The sequence below is a fragment of the Chelonoidis abingdonii genome, chromosome 8, assembly GCF_003597395.2.
Source record: "Chelonoidis abingdonii isolate Lonesome George chromosome 8, CheloAbing_2.0, whole genome shotgun sequence".
In the NCBI taxonomy this organism is placed as follows: Eukaryota; Metazoa; Chordata; order Testudines; family Testudinidae; genus Chelonoidis; species Chelonoidis abingdonii.
This window is the reverse complement of record NC_133776.1, coordinates 33,793,362-33,814,543: the sequence shown is the minus strand read 5'-3', so window position 1 is coordinate 33,814,543 and position 21,182 is coordinate 33,793,362. Positions and strand designations below refer to the sequence as shown.

The following is a 21,182-nucleotide window of genomic DNA, read 5'->3' as shown; positions in this document are numbered from 1 at the left end:
GAGAATCCCATAAGATTTGTGTTGGTGTCTGGGTGGCAAATGAAGGGTGTGTGCTGTTGTGAGGGGCTATGTGTGTTTGGGGTTATTTTGTGTGCTGGTTGTGGTGGTTTTGAAGAACTATGGCAGTTGGGCCATATAATCCACCATCTGTGGAGTCTCCCTCTGGCAACCAGTGAAATTGTTGCATGCAAATTAGCTGGAGAATAAGGGTATTGATGGGTTGTGTTACTTCTATGGTCGAGGACTCTTGGCATGGCATAAATGCATACCTTACTGTAGCTGTATACTTTGAGTGTAATCATAAAGTCAAAATCACTGAAAAATTAAAAATTGGATGGAATCAGACCATGAAACCTAGTGATGATTCAGCCTGGTGATAGTCTGAACAAAAAAAAAAGCTCTCAGCCAACAGCTTTGTAGCTGTTTCCATTGCTTCACACTGACTGCATATACAGTGGTGTTGTAGCTGTGTTGGTCTCAGGCTATTGGAGAGACAAGGTGGGCAAAGTAATATATTTTACTAGAGCAACTTCAGAACAACTCTTGGTAAGAGAAACTTTTGAGCTTAAACAAAAAAGTTGGTCCATAAAAGATATTACCTCACCCATCGTGTCTCACTAACTGTACAGACGTTTTATGTTTCAGAGTGACAGTGCGATAATCCTGGAAATTTATAGATAATGAGGTGCTAGTAACAACTGTTATTTCTAATACTTTGTCACGGTGCTAATACTACTAACTCTTGCAACGTGACACTAGTATGGGGAATTTGAATTATATTTAAATGTAAAAATAGTTGCTTGATCAGTGTTCCAAGCTTTCTCTTAATTTTATTTAATCAGTTTTTATATAAAAGTACATTATGAAGTGGGACAGCTTTAGGTACTGTGTAGGAGCAAAACCTAATATTGCTTTTATCCAAAATCCAAGCCCATTACAGCATACATAATTAGTCTCAATTTTTTTATTATATTCTGTATTTTCCCTGAACTGAAAATTTGAGTGGTTATCAGAGTGAATAAAAATGAGATAAAAATGTATTTTTAGGAAAATGTTTATTTCAGTCAAGTAAATGGTTTGTTTGTTTTTTTTTAAATAAACCAATTAAAGTTAAAAGTGACAAAGAGTTCTGTGGCACCTTATAGACTAACAAATGTATTGGAGCATGAGCTTTTGTGGGTGAATACATGCATGCATCCGACAAAGTGGGTATTCACCCACGAAAGCTCATGGTTCAATATGTTTGTTAGTCTATAAGGTGCTACAGACCTCTTTGCCACTTTTACAGATCCAGACTAACACAGCTACCTCTCTGACAATTAAAGTTAGGCTGTCATAATTTCAAATAATTTTAAGGTCTAAATGTACTAAATCTATTAAAATACTTTAAATAAAAAAATTCAACCTCTACATGTCTATTTCTGAAGTTTTAAGGAAAACAGCCACTTAACTGCTGCAAATAGCTGTAGTCAGAGTGTTAAAATGTTAAACGAGATTTTGGCAGCAGTAATCTCTGCAGGTGCAGAATTTTCTTCATTTCAGTTTGTTCAACTGGTTCATTCAGAGTTGAGAAACTTATGGGGAATTGGAAAAAGTAGGAAAACTTGTTTTCCTCTTCTAATCCATGAATAAAAATTAGGTGTGAGAGGATGAGATCTGCTAGTTTTAAAATGTTGAAGGACATGGTGACTAGACATTATAATTCAATAAACCAAAATATTCTCTTCATTTGGTTAAATAAATTTGTTAATTTTAAATATAAAACATGTCTTGATAAACTTTCTTCTGTATCTAGCATATTTTCAGGTAATTTTATTTGATCATTGTAAAATGCTGTTTTTGTGCATTTTAACTGAAGTCCAGTTTCCATCCAAATGTAATTTGACACACTCCTGGAATAAAAAATAAAGATTCACTAGGTAAATGTGATTTTGCCATTTTCCAGCATAATAAAAAAAAATGTAAAAAACCTTGTAGGTGTATTTGGGCTTAAGTTTGTAATTATTTAAGTGTATGTATGTGTGGTTAGCTGCAAATCAACGCATTTTAATGGTTTCCAATCAATAATAATTAACCTTTCTTTTAGAAAATAACTAAAAAGTACAAATCCAAAATAAGATTAAAATTGAGGATTTAAATTGAGGTTACTACTTGCTGTTTTAAATTTCTATTAAAATTAGTGATTTAAATCCACCCACCTTGGTGGCAATGAAACAAGTTTCTATTCCTGAGAATTATAAAATTGCACCATATTTTGAAAAGCAATGAAAGGCAGGTTTGAACACTATTTTATTTTGATATTCGTGTGAAATATATCACTAAAAACATTAATCTAAATTCACCAGAAAAGCGGTATGTTACACACATTATTTGTCCTGAATAGTTAATTTCAGGCACCAGACCAACCTGACTGAAATTGACAAATCAGAACAACCAAAATAAATAAATAAATGTTACTATACTATGCATTTTATTTTTCACTAGTTGGATCATTGTATTTTTCACAAAGTTAAATGATAAATTTAGCAATTTGGCTGTAAATTTGGATGTGACATGTTTACACTTACATTTCAGCATGGAAACACTTGGCTCAGCATATCCCAAGCTTTTGAAAGCTTTCCTTCAGAAAAACAATTGATCTCCAACCCACAGAAACCTTATCACATGGTCTTAAAGGCCTACTACCAATGTTATTTTGCACATCTCACGTCTTCTGATCTCCTCCATCCCAAAAAGCTAATTCTTCGATCCTTAAAAAATGCTGGTGCAGATCTTCATAATACACTTGCTTTCCTTACACATTTTGAGCAATAAAATAGGTAACCATGTAAATTTTTGAAGTACGATCACAGCCATCCTAAGTTGTATGCATTGAATGAATGAAGATCTCTGCATTGGTTGTGCTTGCTTCACATTTTGAAGTCTGGGGTGGGTGGGTGTGTGTATCTTATTTTTAGGGTGTCTTTTGCAAGTGTAACAACTAAAGGCTCTTTAAAGAATACCGAGCCTTTTATGTTTAAGTTTTTTTATTCTTTGAGTAACAAAATGACACAAAACTCAGAAGTGGAGTTGTGCAAGTCATCCCAATGAGTATAAAGCCTGTGTACTGCATTGTGTATCCAGATTAGAAATGTTAACTTAAAAAAAACAAAAAAACACACTTCCTACTGCCCCTCCTCCCCCCGCACCCTGACCTACTGTAAAACCAGGGTGCTTTCATTACTATGAGTAGCTATACAAAACTGCAGAGAGAGAAGAAAATCATACATCTTAAAAACCATTAAAATTATTTAAAATAGATTTTCCAACATATCTTGATTGTTATTCATTCATGAGTATATACATACATGTACACGTACCTCACAGGCATAGATAGACGTCACTGCCATAAATGGAGTGGTTGCACTAGCTATGTGATGAATCACATGTATTGTGCCATTGTTTGCCCTGTGCCTATTTGTCTACCTCTGGCATAGCTACATCTAATGCTCTAAAACTCTACGCAATTTCAAAATGTTCGTGTACTTTTAAAAAAAAAAAAAAAAAAAAAAGTTATGTGCCAATAATACTATAATATAGATCTATAATTTTTTAAATATGTATATTACATTTGCAGTAAAATGAGGCATATTGAGACTGGTTTTTGTATAAAGCTTTTATTGGTGCTTAGGATGATCTGCATAACTTGCTCTAACTGGTCTATTCATGCATGTATGTTTATTGGAAACTACATAAAATTTATATCCCATCTCAATAAAGTCACTGTAGGGATTACTATTTTCAGTTTCATAGGAGAATCTTTCTTCCCCTCAAACAGTTCTAAAAAGTTAGTTTTGATGCCGTATATCAAGTGACATTCTGTCCCTAATGCTGCTTTCTAGGGTTTTCCACATCAGTTGACTGTAACCTTGTGTTCAGTATTACTTTTTGGGGTTTTATTAAATCTTATAACTCCTTAACAATTCTCTTTATGGTGATTTAGGTTAAGGGCCATATCTGTTTTTTTTTAATGTCATTGACGTTTCTGAGGACAGCTACAGAACACATGCATTGCTGGGAAAGCAAATACCATTATTGCTGTATCTGAATCCTGACTTGGATGAATCACTTTCTGTTTCTAGTTAGTGATCACTGCAGGACTGCCAGTTGCAGTCTTTCAGGGTGCAGACATTTTGTCCACTTGCAGCTGGGCTAAGACAAGCAATAACCCTTACAAAATCTTTCAACCCTCCCTGTATAGGTAGGCGCTTTTACTTGCATGGACTTCATCACAGTAATAACTGTATTGCAAAGATTTTTAAAATAGGTAGAAATTACAATATCTATCTTCCTTCAAGTCTGTAGGAAAAATAATCTGATTAGTTTATAGGGTGTGGGGGCATGTGTGGGTGTGCAGAGCTTTATTGTGATGGGGGGAGGGACAACTATTGGAGAGTTGGGGGGTGAAAACATCTCAGTTTCAGTGCCAAGAGGGAGACAAGACAACCAGCAACAAATAGACCAGGATGGAACCAAGGCTGTGGCTACACTTGAAGTGTGAGTGTGGTCGCAGCGCCAGCGCTGGGAGAGAGCTCTCCTAGCGCTGCACGTAAACCACATCCTCTACAGGTGTAGCTTGCAGCGCTGGGAGCCGCGTTCCCAGCGCTGCAGCACTGATTACACTTAGGCTTTACAGCGCTGTATCTTGCAGCACTCAGGGGGGTGTTTTTTCACACCCCTGAGCGCGAAAGTTGCAGTGCTGTAAAGCGCCAGTGTAGCCATGGCCCAAGTCAGTTAGCCATAAGGAGAATTGGCAGAAATCAAAGTCTTTTATGACCTCTCCACTTCACTGAAGTTGCTCTGATTGAAATCTTGAATGACCTTTTCCCCTGGCCAAATCCTTGAGCCTCTAGTGAATTCTTCAACCCTTTGACCCCATTGATCCCTTACTACTACTAAAAATCCTGTCCTTGATTGTTTTTCGAGGCTACTTGCTCTCTTGCTTATTTTTCTGTTGCCCCTTTTCAGAAGGCTGTTGGGGGAAGAGAAAAACCAATACTAGGAAAATAAACTATTGTTTCTTACTGAGAATACATTGATACTGTTAAGTAAAAATTGTTCACGGTTGCGTCCCAAATGGCGCTTCAGTGATTAAAATCTTCTATAATGAACCAACTTAAACCAGACTGTTTGTTTTAAAAAACAAAAATACTGTCAACATTTCAGTCAAATCGTGTATTTGTCTTATGACTTGCAGCCAAATCATAACTAAGATGAGACTTCTGTAGGGAAAGTGGAGATGTTGCAGGAAGTGGTGTTATTGAATCGGTGTGTTAATGAATCAGTGTTATTTTTTTCTGAGTCAGTAGTGAACCATTTCTTTAGTATAGTGTGCTTTTCTGGTAGTTTCCTTCTTCTGGATAAAATACAGCATAGAAGTCCTGTCGACTTGTGATTAATTATCTTTGGCAGTTTTTGCAGCAGTAGGGAATGGTTAATTGATTTCTATACATATATCCCATGAGCTTTGATTGTGTATAGTATATTAAGTTTGTGGGGGGGGGGGGTTGTTTTTTTTTTTAAATAAAACTGCCTTACTGTGTGCTGCTGAACAGTTGCCTTGTGCCATCCACAGGTAACTCTGTTACAGTAGTGGGTGAAGTAATTCGTGTGTGTGTATAATATCTTGTGCTCATTTTGGATGAAAAGTGCTATATAAGTTTGTAAATAGCTGGATATTAATTGCATTAAAAAATACTTGTCTAATGGTGTGACAGGGTTTCTGGGCTGAAACCTGGACTATGAGACCACAGAGGCCTCTGTCCCACCAACCTGGGATATCCCTCTCACTCTGATGTTGTGTCAGGCCTCAAACCTCTTGCGGGTACTACACTTACACAGACATCCATAGACAGGGACACACCCAACTGAGTTACACTCGGCCATTCTTGAACCAACAACAGAGAAGCTTGCAGCCAATATCCCCCTAGCTCCCCAACTTCGCATTCCAGACCTATACTGTCTTGCACTGGTCAGAAGCCTGGCCAGTGCAAGTTCATTACCCAATCTGTCCCTCCCTTGATGTGGAGAGGACACGCCATTAGCTCTTGTAAACTGAGCTGAGATTTTCCAAGCACTTCAACCAAAACACTGTTTTTTAGATTAAATATAAAACAGATTTATTAACTACAGAAAGATAAAGTGATTATAAGGAGCAGGCACAGAAATCACAGTTGGTTATTTAAGAAACAAGAATAAATTCTCATCCTGACATGATACAAAAAGGTCACAGATCCTCAATACACCGGCTGGGATTGCCTTCCAGCATGGGACCACCATCCCCCAGTTCAGTCTTTTTCCTTCAGATGTGTTTCCAGGTGATGTGTTGTGGAGGGAGTGAGGCCCAATGATGATGTCTTTCTTCCAGCTTTCTTGAAAGACCTTTTTGCTGTGACATGGGAGTCAGTCAATTCCTCTTTGGTCAAGCAGTCTCCTTTGTCTGAGTGTTCTCTCTCTCAGAAGTCTCCATTGTACACAGTTCCTGGAATAGTGGATTCTTTCCTTGATGGGTATTGATGAGCTGAGCCATTAACCACTCTCTGGCTATTCCATTGTTGTACCTGAAAGGCTGGTTGTGGGTGTTCCCAACCTCACAACATATTCAGTAACACATACATAGCAAAACTTTATAACTTCACATACAATCCTCCAGGATATTAATGTTCAACAGATCAAGACTTTAAAAAAAAGATTCATACAAAACATAATTATGACAGTGGTGAATATGGAGGGTCTAGGATGCTGTTCTGGGGTAGAGTGTTACAAATGGTAAGTCTAAAATTTTTGTGGCTAGTAACCTTTATTTTTTTTTTCTCTTGTTAAAATTACTTCATTGCTTATTAACAGGCGAAGCCAGAAATTTAGTGCCATACTCTGGACCCAACAAAATGAGAGACTGTTTCTGTACCATAAACTTGGACCAAGAAGAAGTTTTTCGTACACAGGTGGTTGAAAAGTCTTTAAGGTACATCTACATTTTTAGACTTAAGTTTCTGTGAAATAACTTCAGCATTGTACAAGATGGATAAATTGTCTAGTGGTTTTTTTTAAAACTATAGTTCTTATGTGCTCGCTCTTCTCTCTGTAATACAAAATATTTGCCTAGCTCTGTTTTTCATTTTTCTTGTTTGCTGAATAGTATCCCATCTACTGTGTGTGTGGTGTATTGTGTTTTTTAATGGGAGCTGAGGACTGTGATCTGGACAAAACTGTCTGACTTGTAAATCTTGAGAGTAACTATAATGAAAACAACTGGTTCAAAAGCACTACACATGTGGTATTTAAAATAAAGAAATACCTGCTGTATTCTGAAAATCTTTGCACAACCAACTTCTTTTGGTCAACTGAACATTCTTCAGGATATTTTTCAAGAGAAAGAAGCTGCACTTGTTCATTAGTCTCTTCTGCAATTTACTATTTCTGTCTTCTGTATTCATTATTCAGCCTTCAAAGTAGAATTCTAACAATAGTGTCTGAATCCTGCAGAACCTGTTTCTAGAGTACAAGAGTTCAAATTTCCCCCCTCAGTCTTTAGTCTTTTTGTGATATCTCCTTATTTGATATCGATATAACTCTTGAAAATCTTGTCTCTTGGACGTGTAACTTATGCTAACATAGTACAGCTAGACCAGCCACTTGACTGACCAAAGTTACATTGATATAAAGCTGCTGTGGTTAGTATATCACTTGTGTGCATGCATACATGACTTTTTTTCATTAGCACTCTGCATACTTACCAGTAGCGTTTGTTTTGATGCACAGTGTAGTGCACTATGAGTTGATATGCTAGTGTACAACTTGCCACCATGCAGCACCCTCTTTTGGCAATGCATGGTGGGGCAGAAACAAATCATGTAGGGGTGACGAGGACTGTGGGGTCAAGTTCCCATCATGCAGCTTTCTCCACCCCATAATACCATCCCATAATTTTCACGTGTATTTTGAAAATCGCCCAAACCTGCAAAGGACTTGTCACTGGCTGCCATTTCTCACAGAAGCATGGAGCTTGCACAGCTCTGCATTCTTGTCCCGAGTATTGCAAGCATAAAACACATGATAGTCCGGTATTTGGAGAGCTGCAAGAAGAGCCACGGGGAACATGACAATTTCCTGGAGGTCAGATTGCTGTGGAACAAAGTGAGGACGAATTCATGATTGTTGATGACATTCATGGAGCACCTGTGAACAGTGGAGCACTGCTTCTGGGCCCGAGACACAAGCAATGACTGGTAGGTTTACATCGTAATGCAGGCTTGGGGTGACAAACAGTGTGCTTGACTGCTGGGACTGACTGAACTGCAGTGGAGTCTCAAGTAGGTCCTGGTTCATGGCGTGGCTGGGTTTTCCCCTCCCCTAGTCGCATGTCCCACTACCTCTTCATATTTGCTGCTCACATCAGGGGCCTGTGACTCAGGCTTCTTGGAGGTATTCACAACCACATGCAGGCTTTCTGCCAATATGGCATGTAGTTCTTTGTAAAAATGGCAGATCTACAGCTTGGCACTTGATCAACTGTTGGCTTTACTGGCCTTCTGGAATGCTGCAACAGTTCCTTTGCTTTCATGTGGTGGTGTCATGATGATCCCTGTCATATCCCTTCTGCTGCATCTCTTGTGCAGTTTGCTCATAGATTTTTGCATTTCTGTGGATATCTGTTGGTTGTGTAGTTGTTGCATAGCCTCTTCTGACAGGCCCAGGAGATCCAATATCTCCTGTCTACCCCAACCTGCAGTGCATCTGGAGTGTGCAGCTGCCATGGTCAGCCAGGCAGTTGTGCACAACAATGGAGAATTTGCTAGGTGTGCTCACCAAAATGGATAATCAAGAAAAGGTACTTCAAAAATTTGCAGGGCTTTAAAGGGAGGAAGCACCTTCTGGTCTCTGTGACCCCAGGGCAGTCAGGGTCACAATTGTGACCAGAGCAGTCAGTGTGAGGCATTGTGGGACAACTGCCGGAGGACTGTTAGGCACTGTTACCTCTGTCAACCCTATGTTTGCGCTTCATCGACCTCAATATATCGACCATGGCTCAACACCGCTCAGGAGGGGGGGCGGGGGTGTTACTTTGTCAGCATAATGGAGAGCTTACATTGATGGGAGATACGTGTCTACACTTAAATGCACAACTAGGTCAACCTAAGACAGCTTACATAGACCTAATTTTATAGAGTAGACCAGGCCTAGGTAGCATTCTCTTAGTTGCTATATAGACTGGAAATAAGCTTCTGAAATCTTGTCACCGATGTTGAAACATAGTGAATGTGCACATTTCTATTTGTTTAGATATACACATAAAAAGAATGGCTATAAACCTTTACCATATAAATGCATTAGAATTGTAAGAGTTCAGATCTATTGGTCATGTCAAAACCTTTACAGATTCAGTGCACTTGAAAACAGAGCTTTTCCATGTTAACTTCTTATAAGAACATTTATATGGTGGTATCCGAATCTTGTAAGTATGTCTAATAAAGAGAGGATTCTCCTTTTTAACCTCTTAATATAACTACATTAATGAGACCCATTAGTTCCATTGTACAGTTGTGCTGGAGCACTCTGCTCACTGCTGGATGACACCTTCTCCTGGTCATTCTGGGGATTAATGTCGCACAGTCAATTCCCCTTCCTGCTGTTGTACTCACCCTCTCGGTCTGCAGCCCCTCTCTTGGTCCATGAGTTATTACTGCCTCTTCATGCCCACAGTGACCTGGCTGTAGGGTGAACATTTTCCCCTTCTGGGAAACCAAAGTATGTCTTCTCATCCCAGACAGTCTTTCCCTTGACTGCCTCATAGTGCCACTTCCTTGGTAGCTGGCAGGGGAACCTGACCCTGCTCTCTCTTCCAGCTCTTCTAGACCTTACTGCCAACATTTGTTCCCTTCTAGACCTTACTGCCTTTCCCTGAGCCCTTTCCTTATCATCTGGCACCCTTCCCATCTCTGGGTTTGCCAACCTTACTGCTCCCTCCCAGGGAGCAACTGCAGGTTACTTACTTGTCTTGGTAGCCCCAAAAACGCCTCCCTTCTCCCAGGGAGTCACTGCAGTCCCACTCTATCACTCAATGGCTTTATAGAAGCCCTGTCTGTTCCTGCACAGGTGAGCTTCCTCTAATTAGGGATTTCTTCTCAGACTTAATTTTCCCAGCTTGCAGTCCAATAGGTAAATTAGAGTGTTCAGATGGGCCATCACAGCATCCATAAAATTCATTTAAAAGTGTGTGTGTGTTTGTGTGTGTGTGTGTGTGTGTGTGTGTGTACTGAAGTTCATAATGGTACTGAAACCAAATTACTCTTAACTAGATTAATAGCAATTGACACTTAAAATTTTATCCATCAATAAGATTTAAAATAATTTTCATTTTTTTTTCTTGAGAAAGGACTTAAGATCTTGGATACCCACTGAGTATTTCTCCAACACACAACTTTTATTCATAAAATGAAAAAACGTCACTAAAGAGTTAAGATAGTTACTGTTTCAGTGGCATCTAACATTGGTTTTTGGTGTCTATTTGTAGTCTGTACAAATCTATGAAATGCCATAAAACAAGCTATGTTCTAGCAGCAAATGAGCCAAAGTGGGGTGTACATTGTTAGACTATTGGTGCATACTGCAAAGCTTGAGGCAAAAAGTCTACACTCTTGAAGCTTGACCCAGTAATCTATTAATGCACACCCTATTGCTATGCTAATTTAGAATACCAAATTAAATCAGAAAAAGGAAAACTTGCCATTCTGTGTTGTACTGGTACTAGTATTTATTAATTGGCCTAACTCCTCTTCCCAATTCTCAGCATAGATCAGGGCGGGCAAACTTTTTGTTGTTGTTGTTGGTTGGTTTTTGTTTTTGTTGTTTTTTGTGGCCTGAAGGCTGCATAAGGTTTCAGAAATTTGTATGGAGGGCTGCTTGGGGAGGCACAACAGGCAGGCATGGCCCAGCCCCTCCTCCCCCTTCTCGCCCCTGACGGCCCCTCTGGATCCCTGTCCCATCCATCCAGCTGTTCCCTGTCCCCTGGCCACCCCTGGATCCCCCGCCCCTATCTGCCCCCCTTCCGGGACCGGTGGCTGGCAGTGCGGCTACACCATGATATGCAGCTGCGCCACCTGGTTGAAACCAGTCACGCACGGTGCAGCACAGAACTTCGGCTCAGACTGGGCTCTGCAGCTGCGCTGCCCCAGGAGCTTGCAGCCCAGAGCATTACACTGGTGGCACAGTGAGTTGTGGGGGAGGGGGAACAGCAGGGGAAAGGCCGGGGGCTAGCCTCCTGGGCCAAGAGCTCAGGGCCGAATGTGGCCCACAGGCAGTAGTTTGCCCACCTCTGACATAGATGATAGTAAATGGTGTATTAAAGTAATACTGTTAATTTTACAAACAGTACTTCAATATATTTTACTAATTATTTTCAAATGATGATTAAACCTAAATATAGTTTTCAAAGAAAATAGATTACATGATAATACTACTTTATTTGGTTGATACATCATTAAATAATATGTCTCACAGGTACTTGTCTAAATCGAGGTCCTACTGTAGTAGTAAAAACTAATATAAATTATTTTGTGGAAATGTCCTCTGGTTAAATATCTCTGGAAAGAAGTTGACACTAGATTTAAGGTGATTTTTGGAACCTTCAAAAATCAGTTAAGAACTACATATTAGGATATTTACCTGTGAATTTGGGCTTCTCAGTACATGGGGTTCGTGAGAGTTGGAAAAGTAAATCGGTTCACAGAACAGTGACATTCTGATCTAGCAGACAACGAAAGGATCACTTTCTGCCACAGGGATCAGCTACACAAGTTTGAAGAAATCTGGGTTCTATTTTTTTTTAGAAATAAGTCTTCTAGTGTACAGGCTTTCAACATATTTATTTTGTATCTTTCCAGAAAAGAGAACCTAAATAATTCCTCTGAAATTTCAGTGCTTGACTTAATTTCTTTTAATCACTTGAAACAAAGCCATTTGTAAATTTAACACTTGAATCTTTGTTCTCATAGACCTGAACATCTGTCTCAGTAGTTACTAGTATAATATATCACTAGAATATTGTGGCCACAGAAACAAATGAGTAAACAAAAGATAAAAACTCTGAAGCGCCTCATAGTTATTTGGTAAACTAGGACTGGGAACTGGAAAGGAGCGAGTTCCCTTCATAACACAAACATTTTGGAAAACTGGATTTTTGAACTTCTTTTCTGTCATCTTCTATACATTCTACAACAGAATATTTTGCTATTTACAGTTACTTTTCCCACTCTTTTTTTTTTCCCAGTCCTTTCTTTGGTGAAGAGTTTTACTTCGAGATTCCAAGAACATTCCAGTGTTTGTCCTTCTATATTTATGATAAGAGCGTTTTACAAAGAGACCTGCGTATAGGTAAGAACTAGTATATTCTGAAAATAACCTTTTACTGTTGAAATTGTGTAAAATATATCTATAGTCTAAAGCAGGGGTGGGCAAACAATGGCCTGCTGGCCAGATCCGGTCCCCCAGCCATTTTAATCTGGTCCTCAAGCGCCCACTCGGGAGCGGGGTCTGGGGCTTCCCCCTCTCAGGTGGAGGAGCAGGGTCAGAGGCTGCTCCACATGGCTCCTGAAAGCAGCAGCATGGCCACTGTCCGGCTCCTACACATAGGGGCAGCCAGGGGGCTCCGCTCTACATGGTGCTCCCACCCCAAGCTCCGCCCCGCAGCTCCTATTGGCCGGGAACCACAGCCAATGGGAGCTTCAGGGGCAGTGCCTGCAGACAGGGCAGTGTAGAGCTGCCTGGTCATGCCTCTGCGTAGGAGCTGCAGAAGGGACATGCCACTGCTTCTGAGAGCCACTCGAGGTAAGTGCTGCCCAGAGACTGCACTCCTGAGCCTCCCCCCATGCCCCAACCTCCTCCACCACCCTGATCGCCCTTCTGCCTTCCAGACCCCTCGATCCCAGGCCAGAGCACCCTCCTGCACCCCAAACTCCTCCATAGAATCATAGAATATCAGGGTTGGAAGGAACCTCAGGAGGTCATCTAGTCCAACCCTCTGCTCAAAGCAGGACCAGTTCTTGGGAGGTGTGTGGGGGAGATACCTGGGTTTAGCAGGCCAGTGCTCAAACCACTGAGCTGAGTTCAATCCTTAGGGGGGCCATTTAGGGATTTGGGGCAAAAAACCCCTCATCCCTAGCCCCACCCCAGAGCCCACACCCCCAGCCAGAGCCTGTACCCCTTCCCGCACCCCAACGACTTGTTCCCAGCCTGGAGCACCCTCCTACACCCCAAACTCCTCAGCCCTGTCCCAGCCCTGAGCCTCCCTCCCACCCCCAGAACTCCTCATTTCTGGCCCCACCCCCGAGCTCACACTTCCAGCCATAGCCCTCACCCCCTCCCGCACCCCAGCCCCAATTTTGTGAGCATTCATGGCCTGCCATACAATTTCTATTGCTAGATGTGGCCCTCGGGCCAAATAGTCTGCCCACCCATGGTCTAAAGGTGCAGTGTATGGGATGGGTTTTTTTGTGTGTTTTGTACAGACCGTTTTAGCTCAGCACACAGTTGAAAATAATTAAAATACTGTACTTTTCTATACTGGGTACAGGAGTCTGCTTAGTTCAGTCCTGTTTTAACTTGGCCCTTTTTGAGGGTGGTAGAACAACTTTATATAATTACTCACCAGATTCAGTGCATTTCAGAAAAAATATGTAATTTCCTCTTTGGGTTTCTACAGCTCCATGCCAACAAAATATTTGGATCATTGCTTGTATTTGGGGATATGTAGTGGAAGTACTGTTTTGGTTTTTTTTTTAATTTTGCTGAAGACTTCCTAACACATTTAGTTTTGTCATGAAATGGCTAAAAGGTACATATGCTGCAAAATGTTTTACATGAGTAGGCTGCTTCCCTGATAAAATGAAACTATAATTGCCCTTTTGCCACTGCTTTTGTGAAGACTCTTTGGATAAATAGTTCCTTTTAAAAACTCTAGTTAAGTGTTCAGTGGAAATAGTTATTTCCCGTTACTTGAACTGAGGAAGGAAATACTTTGTGCCAGTGTGCCAGATAATTTGGTATAATGGCTTTTCAAATAGCAATCAGTGCAAAAGCTATTTACCTTTTAATTTTCTATTTTTTAAACATTCTTCAATGCCTTTATTGTTCTCTTAAACATTAATTTTGTTTAGTATTGAAAGGGACATTAACTTGTTTTCAAGCAGAAGTTTAATTTTACCTAGCACTGTTACTTGTCGCATCCAAAGTACTGAGTACAATTAAAGAGAGATTTCTTCCTCCAGTTTGATTACTGTTTGTTTGTATAGTCCTTTTTCACTGTTTTCCTTACATGAGTAGTTTCCCTTATTTGTTTGGGTCTTTCTTACAGCATCAAAGGAGAACAAAGAATTTTAAAAATTATAGTACATTTGCCACTTTTTGTGTTTGTGATGTTAAACGACTTGAATTTTTTAAAGATTAGATTGAAGTTGTCTCTTATTAAAAGCAATATCTAATGCTTCCATGGGAAAGTCAGTTTCTTACATTATCACACTCTTTTTCTGTAGGAAAGGTAGCAATCAAAAAAGAGGACTTATGCAAATATACCAGCAAAGAGACATGGTTTTTGCTTCAGCCTGTTGATTCTAATTCAGAGGTCCAGGTAACTACTAATGTTAAAATTTAAAGAAAAAATGTTACATATATGGTAAAAGTTCTAGTTGCAGTAAGATAAATGTTTCTAGGAATTACAGAAAACTTTGCCAGATGGCTGGGGAGCACCTGGGTAATTTCTGTAACTTTAAGTGCCTCCTTCATTTCTAATAGTAATATCCATGAGTTTCTAAAATGGATATCTTCTATTGTTTCTCATGACAGCTTTTCAAGAAGTAGCATGACCGAGAGAGCAATCTTGGTAGGAAAATTATAGTAACTGTGTGGATGTACTAGGAAGTGTATTTCTTTACAAATATATATTGATTTAAAAACATTGTGCAAAAGGCATGTGCTTGCAGAGAGGAGGAGTGAAGAACTGGGAAACATACAAACTAGTTTTGTTTATTCCATTTAAGCGTCTTGTAGTATAGCACAGTGTTTGGTACAGGAACTCCTCACTTAACGTTGTAGTTATGTTCCTGAAAAATGCGACTTTAAGCAAAACAATGTTAAGTGAATCCAATTTCCCCTTAAGAATTAGTATAAACCAGGGGGTTCCTGGGAAATTTTTTTCACCAGACAAGACTATATTATATACACACGTGCACTATAAGTTTTAAACAAACAATTTAATACTGGTACATGATTATGATGATTGTGAAGCCTGCTTGAGGTAGAGGAGTCAGAGGGTGGTGCCTTACTGCTAAATGAACTAGCAATTGACTGAGCCCTCAAGGTTTAACTCTCACAACACTCTACAAGGCAGCAGGAAGGGAGGGAGGCAGACAGACACACCCTGTGTGTGAGAGGGGAAAAAATGCATATTTCCCCTTTAAGTAGCTGTCCCCAGGCTTAAGTACACTGCCTTGTTAATTAAATCCACTTACTGAGACCTGCAGCTACTGTCTAGAAGCTCTGTCTGTCTGTGGTGTGTCCCCCCGGCTCTATGGAAGATAGGCTAAGCAGGGTGCAAGAACAGGGGGGAGCAGCAGCAGACACCCTGACATTAGCCCCCCAATTCCCGCCCCCATACAGCAAGCAGGAATCTCAGGGAGCAGCTCCAAGGCAGAGGGCAGGAGCAGCACATGGCAGTGGGGGAGGGATAACTGCTGCACAGGGAACTTAGAGGAGTGGGGAGCTGAGCAGGGGGCTGCTGGTCGACCCTGGTTCCAGCCACCCACCAGCTAGCTGCAATGGGGTGCTCTTCCTGCAAGTGGTGGACAAAACAGGCAACTGCCAAATGAGGTTAGAAGGGAGCATTTCAAAACTTTAAACTAGCATGTTCCTTAATTGATCAGCAACTTAACATCGGAACAAGGTTAACCAGGATGACTAAGTGAGGAGCTGCTGTATATGTAATTTGGAATGGTGTTTGAAGGACCTCAGGGTTGAAGTATTTTGAGGTGTCCTTTCTGTGGAGTGTGTGTGGTTTTTTTGTTGTTGTTGTGGTTGTTTTTTTTTTTTGTTAAATACCTGACACTGCGCACATTCCAAAAATAATTTTTCTCTTCTTGAGCCTATGAGTTAAGTTCTGCTGGCAGCATGGTTTTATCAGCACCTAGAGATGAGTTGAATTCTACTGTAAGCAGGGAAATTGCATTAGTCCTCCTTTCAATCTGATGGAGAAAATTCAACAGGAGGCTCTTGAGAACCTCCTTGAAGGCTGCTGCTGTGATACCACAGCAGCAACGTTCTCAAGGAGGTTCTCAAGAGCCTCCTGTTGAATTTCCTCCATCAGATTGAAAGGAGGACTAATGCAATTTCCTTGTTCACAGTAGAATTCAACTTATATAAAAATCTTAAACTTAGTAGGGTTTTCTCAAACTTACAAAAGGGCAGGACCCACAACCCTTCAGTTAAGCTGGTCAGGAGGATTAAACTTTCTGTAAAAGGGGGGATCTATGGGTGAGATTTTCAAATAGGGTAGACATATTAATGCCCAGAATTATCCTCTTATGCATGTAGAATTACATTACCTGGGCATGCAGGTAGGCACAGAGTTGTGTGCCCAAACTTGTTGGAAAATCTGTCTTTGTGCAAAGAAACATCTGAATTAATATCGTATATTATTAGAACAAATCAAAACATTGCTTAATTTAGTGTGTCATTCTCCCTCCCCATACCACGTGAGTTCTAATCAACCATAACCTTCTCCCAGAAAGCCATTCAGAATGCAGAAATATCTTCCTTCTTTGGTTTAAGTGGGTATCGCACTTGATGCTTATTTGCAAAGAAATACATTGAACAGTAGCTTGCTTTTAGCTGTATACTCTACATGTATTAGGCAAATATGAAGCTGTTCATAAACAACTTTAGTGTACAGTGTTTTAGATACAGAAAACTAGCAGACTTTGCTCTCTCAAATAACAATGCAGGAAATGTTCACTTCTTCCAAAAGCGGCTTGTAAATGCCGCTTTTTCTCTACCATCAACTCTTCAGACTATGCACTTAGCCATCTGTTCTCTGCTATTTTCCACCTCAGTCCCATCCTTAATTCTGCGTGCAGCTGGATGACATGGCACTGAAGTAGCGCATGTTCCTTTTGGTGTATTCAGGATACACGTTTTTTGCTCTTGGACTTTTTTTTTCTTTTTATCTTTATTTATTTAATGAAGTTGTGCTTACCATATGCCTGATGAATGACCTAAATTTCATACAGAGGCAAAATGTTGGCCATCACTAATATAACATTAACACCTATTTAGGAAATGTCAGCAATAGAGATTCTAATTCTAATTAACTATGGAGATGTTCTGGCATACAATTTGCGAATGCAGAAAAACTAGATGTAGTCATGAAGTAAGTACTTAAGCTTGTTAGTAAGAAAAAAATTCTCTTGATTTCTTTTGCACTATACTACCAGCCAGTGCATTTTACCATTTCTGTGGGGAGTGCATTGTTTGCCACATGGTTTTTAGATAAGTGAAAATAACTATGCAAAACATCACAGTACTGCAGCAAATTTTGACAATTTCTAGAACAGCTCAAAAATATTGAATATAAACTAGAATTGGAAATATCACTGAATCCTGATAAATATTCAGTAGAAAGATAGAGAACCACATTGTAATGTATAGCAAATATCTTTATGAAGTAAAAAGTTCTTAAATTTGCCTTCAGAGGGGTTAATAAGACTTCTCTAAGGCAAGAAGCTAGGTGCTGCTGTTAAGATGGAGACAGTAGACCTATCTGCAAACCTGTGGTTCCAATAGTTCTATGCTATTTGGGCCACAGTGGCAATTTGGAGCACAGGAAGGTAAAAGCTCATAAAAATAAAGGCAATATCTATCTTGGGTTTTTAACTATTAACAAGTCTTTGGTTTTAGCCCACATGTTAAAAGTGTGGTAGACAGTCCAAGTTAGTCGTGAAACATATTTGCAAGTTTGCTTTAGTTACCATTTACATTTTTTCTTCTTATTTCAGGCTTGTCTATAGACAAAAGCTGTACTATACCGGTATAATTAAAACAGTACAACCTTCTGTAATATGGATCCAGTTATTCTGATATAAAGGTGTTTATATACTGGTATAACTACACTGGTGGAAAAAGTACCCGTAACTGACAATTATTTACGGAGTTCTGAACTGATATCAGGCCTCTGATTCCTTTTCAGTTAATGTTAAGAACATGACTGACTTAGAACTGTTTAGAATTTTTCATCTGAGGAAATTATTGTTAAAGTACACTTTCATAAGAGAAGATGTCATTTTGATGAGCAATTTAAAAGTATACGCAACATTTTTTCCAGTTTTTGGTCACTAACCTTTTTAGAATTTTTTCCCTCTTTTTTGCCACTGAATTTAATAGTGAATTGATGTTTCACCTTTTAAACTAGAAAGAAGAACAAAATAAAGGAACTTTTAAGAAGTTGGAAAAAGTTACAATAGAAAAAGGAAAAATGGAAGCAGAAGGGAATAAAAAGTGTGTTGGGGCGGGGGAACCCTGGACACACTGCACATTTACTGCTGTCAGTGGCCAACAGGGAAAAAAGGGGAAGGGGGAGACATGACACTAACCTGCATCTCCAAAATTTGGAAAAAACCCAACAACTTGTTTCCCTGTTAGGAGCACTGTGAAATGGAAATAATTTCAAAGTTTTAATTATTTTTCCTTTTACTATCTCTAGTTAACTAATTTGGCTGTATTTTGGATGAAGCGGGGATGGCTCCTGCTACAAAATTCATAGTCTCAATCGTCTTACGTGTACTGAGAGTCAAGTGTCAAGACATTGGGAAGGGTCCAAGATTATTACCTTGTTCTGCAGATGGGAAGTAGTAGTATAAAGATTTCCTTAGGTTCTTCCCCTACCCTCACTCAGAAACAAATTTGCTGGAATGCAGCGCAACTGAAACATTGTGCTTCTGAGTGAAGTTCAGTAACCTTCACTTACAGTGCTTAGATCTCTCCTGGAGAAAGGGAAGTTTGCACATATGTCCCAAGTCAGCTTGCAAGCCTGGCTTGGATGTACAGAAGAACCTCCGTTACAAACACCGGAGTTATGAACTGACCAATCTGCTACACACCTCATTTAGAACCAGAAGTATGCAATCAGTCAGCAGCAGACACAAAAAGTCAGTACAGTTCTGTGTTTAAACCTAAACTACTAAAAAATAAATAAATGCTGCTTTCCCTTCTGCATAGTAAAGTTTCAAAGCTGTATTAGGTCAATATTCAGTTGTAAACTTTTGAAAAAAACTGTTTTGTTCAGAGTTAAGAACATTTCAGAGTTATAAACAACTTCCATTCCTCAGGTGTTCGTAACTCTGAAGATCTACTGCGTAGCGCTACAAAAAAATGATTGGCTGCACATCTATTTTGAGGATCCTCTCTGTGGGAGCAAACCCATACCTCTAGCCTGCATACCCTGCTGCTAAGAAAAGATGACATTGAACTCTTAAAATGATACTCATGCCTTCTGATAGTGTCAAGTAGTGGGAATCCCAGGCTAACCAGATCCTGGTGGTTTGGGTTTGTGCGCTCACAAATATTTCCATGTTACAGTGGATAATATTCTGGCTACTGTGGAAGCAAAGTGTTGGGGACAGTAAGGAAAAAGGTTAGAATTTGAGCTGAAGGAGACTGAAATGTGGTGAGAAGCTAGAATAAGCTAATGATGTAAATTTGCATGGGACTTGAATAGGATTCAAAAAAGAGCTAGATAAATTCATGAAGGATAGGTCCATCAGTGGTCATTAGCCAGGATGGGAAGGGATGGTGTCCTTAGGTTCTGTTTGCCAGAAGCTGGGAATGGGCGACAAGAGATGAATCACTTGATGGTTCAGTTCTGTTCATTCCCTCTGAAGCACCTGTTGTTGTCCACTGTCGGAAGACAGGATACTGGGCTAGATGGACCTTTGATCTGACAGTGTGACCATTCTTATGTTCTTAAGTATAGTGGAAAATTTGGAGGGAAGCTGCCACTGTGAGATGGAATCTCCCCAACTTGATGGGGAAGTGTGTGTACAGTGACTCTGAAATAAACATAGGACTATATTTTTAATACATGCCATAATGCATATAAGAATATTACATAACTTGTCTCGGAGCCCCAGAACACTTTCTAAGCTGTTGAAAGGTGTGTGTTTTACTTACTGCTTTTTTTGGGCTGATATGTAGCATTGTGTGTTTTGAGGTTTTTGCTTTAACTCTGAGTGTTCTCTAGTATTTCTGACCAATGTTCAGATTATTTTATACTTGTGTGCTTAGTGTCTCTGATATGCATGCTATGTAAATTAACTTTCACATCCATAAAGACCTAACAGTTTAACTGTCATGAATATTTTTCCTTTAAAGAGTGTACGGGCTAGGGGGAAGAGGGAGAGGACACGGACTGTTAGCAAGATCACGCATTAGAGGAGTTCTTTGAGTGATTATACATGTACATTCCACTTCAGTTGCGTGTACTCCCAATGCACCAGAGTTGGGTACTATGCTAAGTGGAAAAATCTCCATCAGGGCAGTGCACGTGCCCTTTCGCCGCCTTGTCCGAAGCCCTAGCTGTTATCAGAGGTAGGAGCATGTTGGCTTGCTTCCGCAAGCTTTCTCTCATAACATGGAACTTTACCCTATCTTTTATAAATAGTTGGTACTTGTTAGTTTTTAGATTGGCATGTTGTTTTATTGGAGTGTCTGTTCCGTTTTTGTTAGAGGTCGCTGACTCCTGGTACCAGGTTGTGCCTTGGTCTCCAAGATTTAAGCGTTTTGCCAGCTGCAAAATATCTGTGCTGGTGAGGGAATCTTGTCCCACTTCTTTAAAATTAGGACTACATTGGGGACTGCTGCCAAACTTGCAGAAACTATAAGCACTGAAAAGCAGAGAAGTGAGGCTGCATCACATCCTGTCCTGTGCTCACCCTTCCTGCTTGAGAAATACATTGAGTGCTTCAGTATCAGGCTACGTCTACACTGCACGATTAATTCGAAGTAGTTTAAACCGATATTACAAAACCGATGTTATAAAATCGGGTTTGCGCATCCACAGTGCAATCACAAAATCGATTGCTTGCGTCCCTGGTCCAAGGCTA

At 40.0% G+C, this 21,182-nt stretch overlaps 1 protein-coding gene across 2 annotated transcripts in view; it reads left to right on the top strand.

The window, feature by feature from the left end:
• Nucleotides 1-21,182, top strand: part of RASA2 (RAS p21 protein activator 2) — a 114,723-nt gene that overhangs the window by 12,242 nt on the left and 81,299 nt on the right. The window contains exons 2-4 of one of the 2 annotated variants that reach the window (XM_075068494.1): nucleotides 6,886-7,003; nucleotides 12,308-12,411; nucleotides 14,568-14,662. In XM_075068494.1, coding sequence (XP_074924595.1) covers nucleotides 6,886-7,003; nucleotides 12,308-12,411; nucleotides 14,568-14,662 — 317 coding nt within the window. Of the gene's footprint in view, nucleotides 1-6,885; nucleotides 7,004-12,307; nucleotides 12,412-14,567; nucleotides 14,663-21,182 lie in introns of those variants that run through there. The other variant, XM_075068495.1, reaches the window with a different exon arrangement.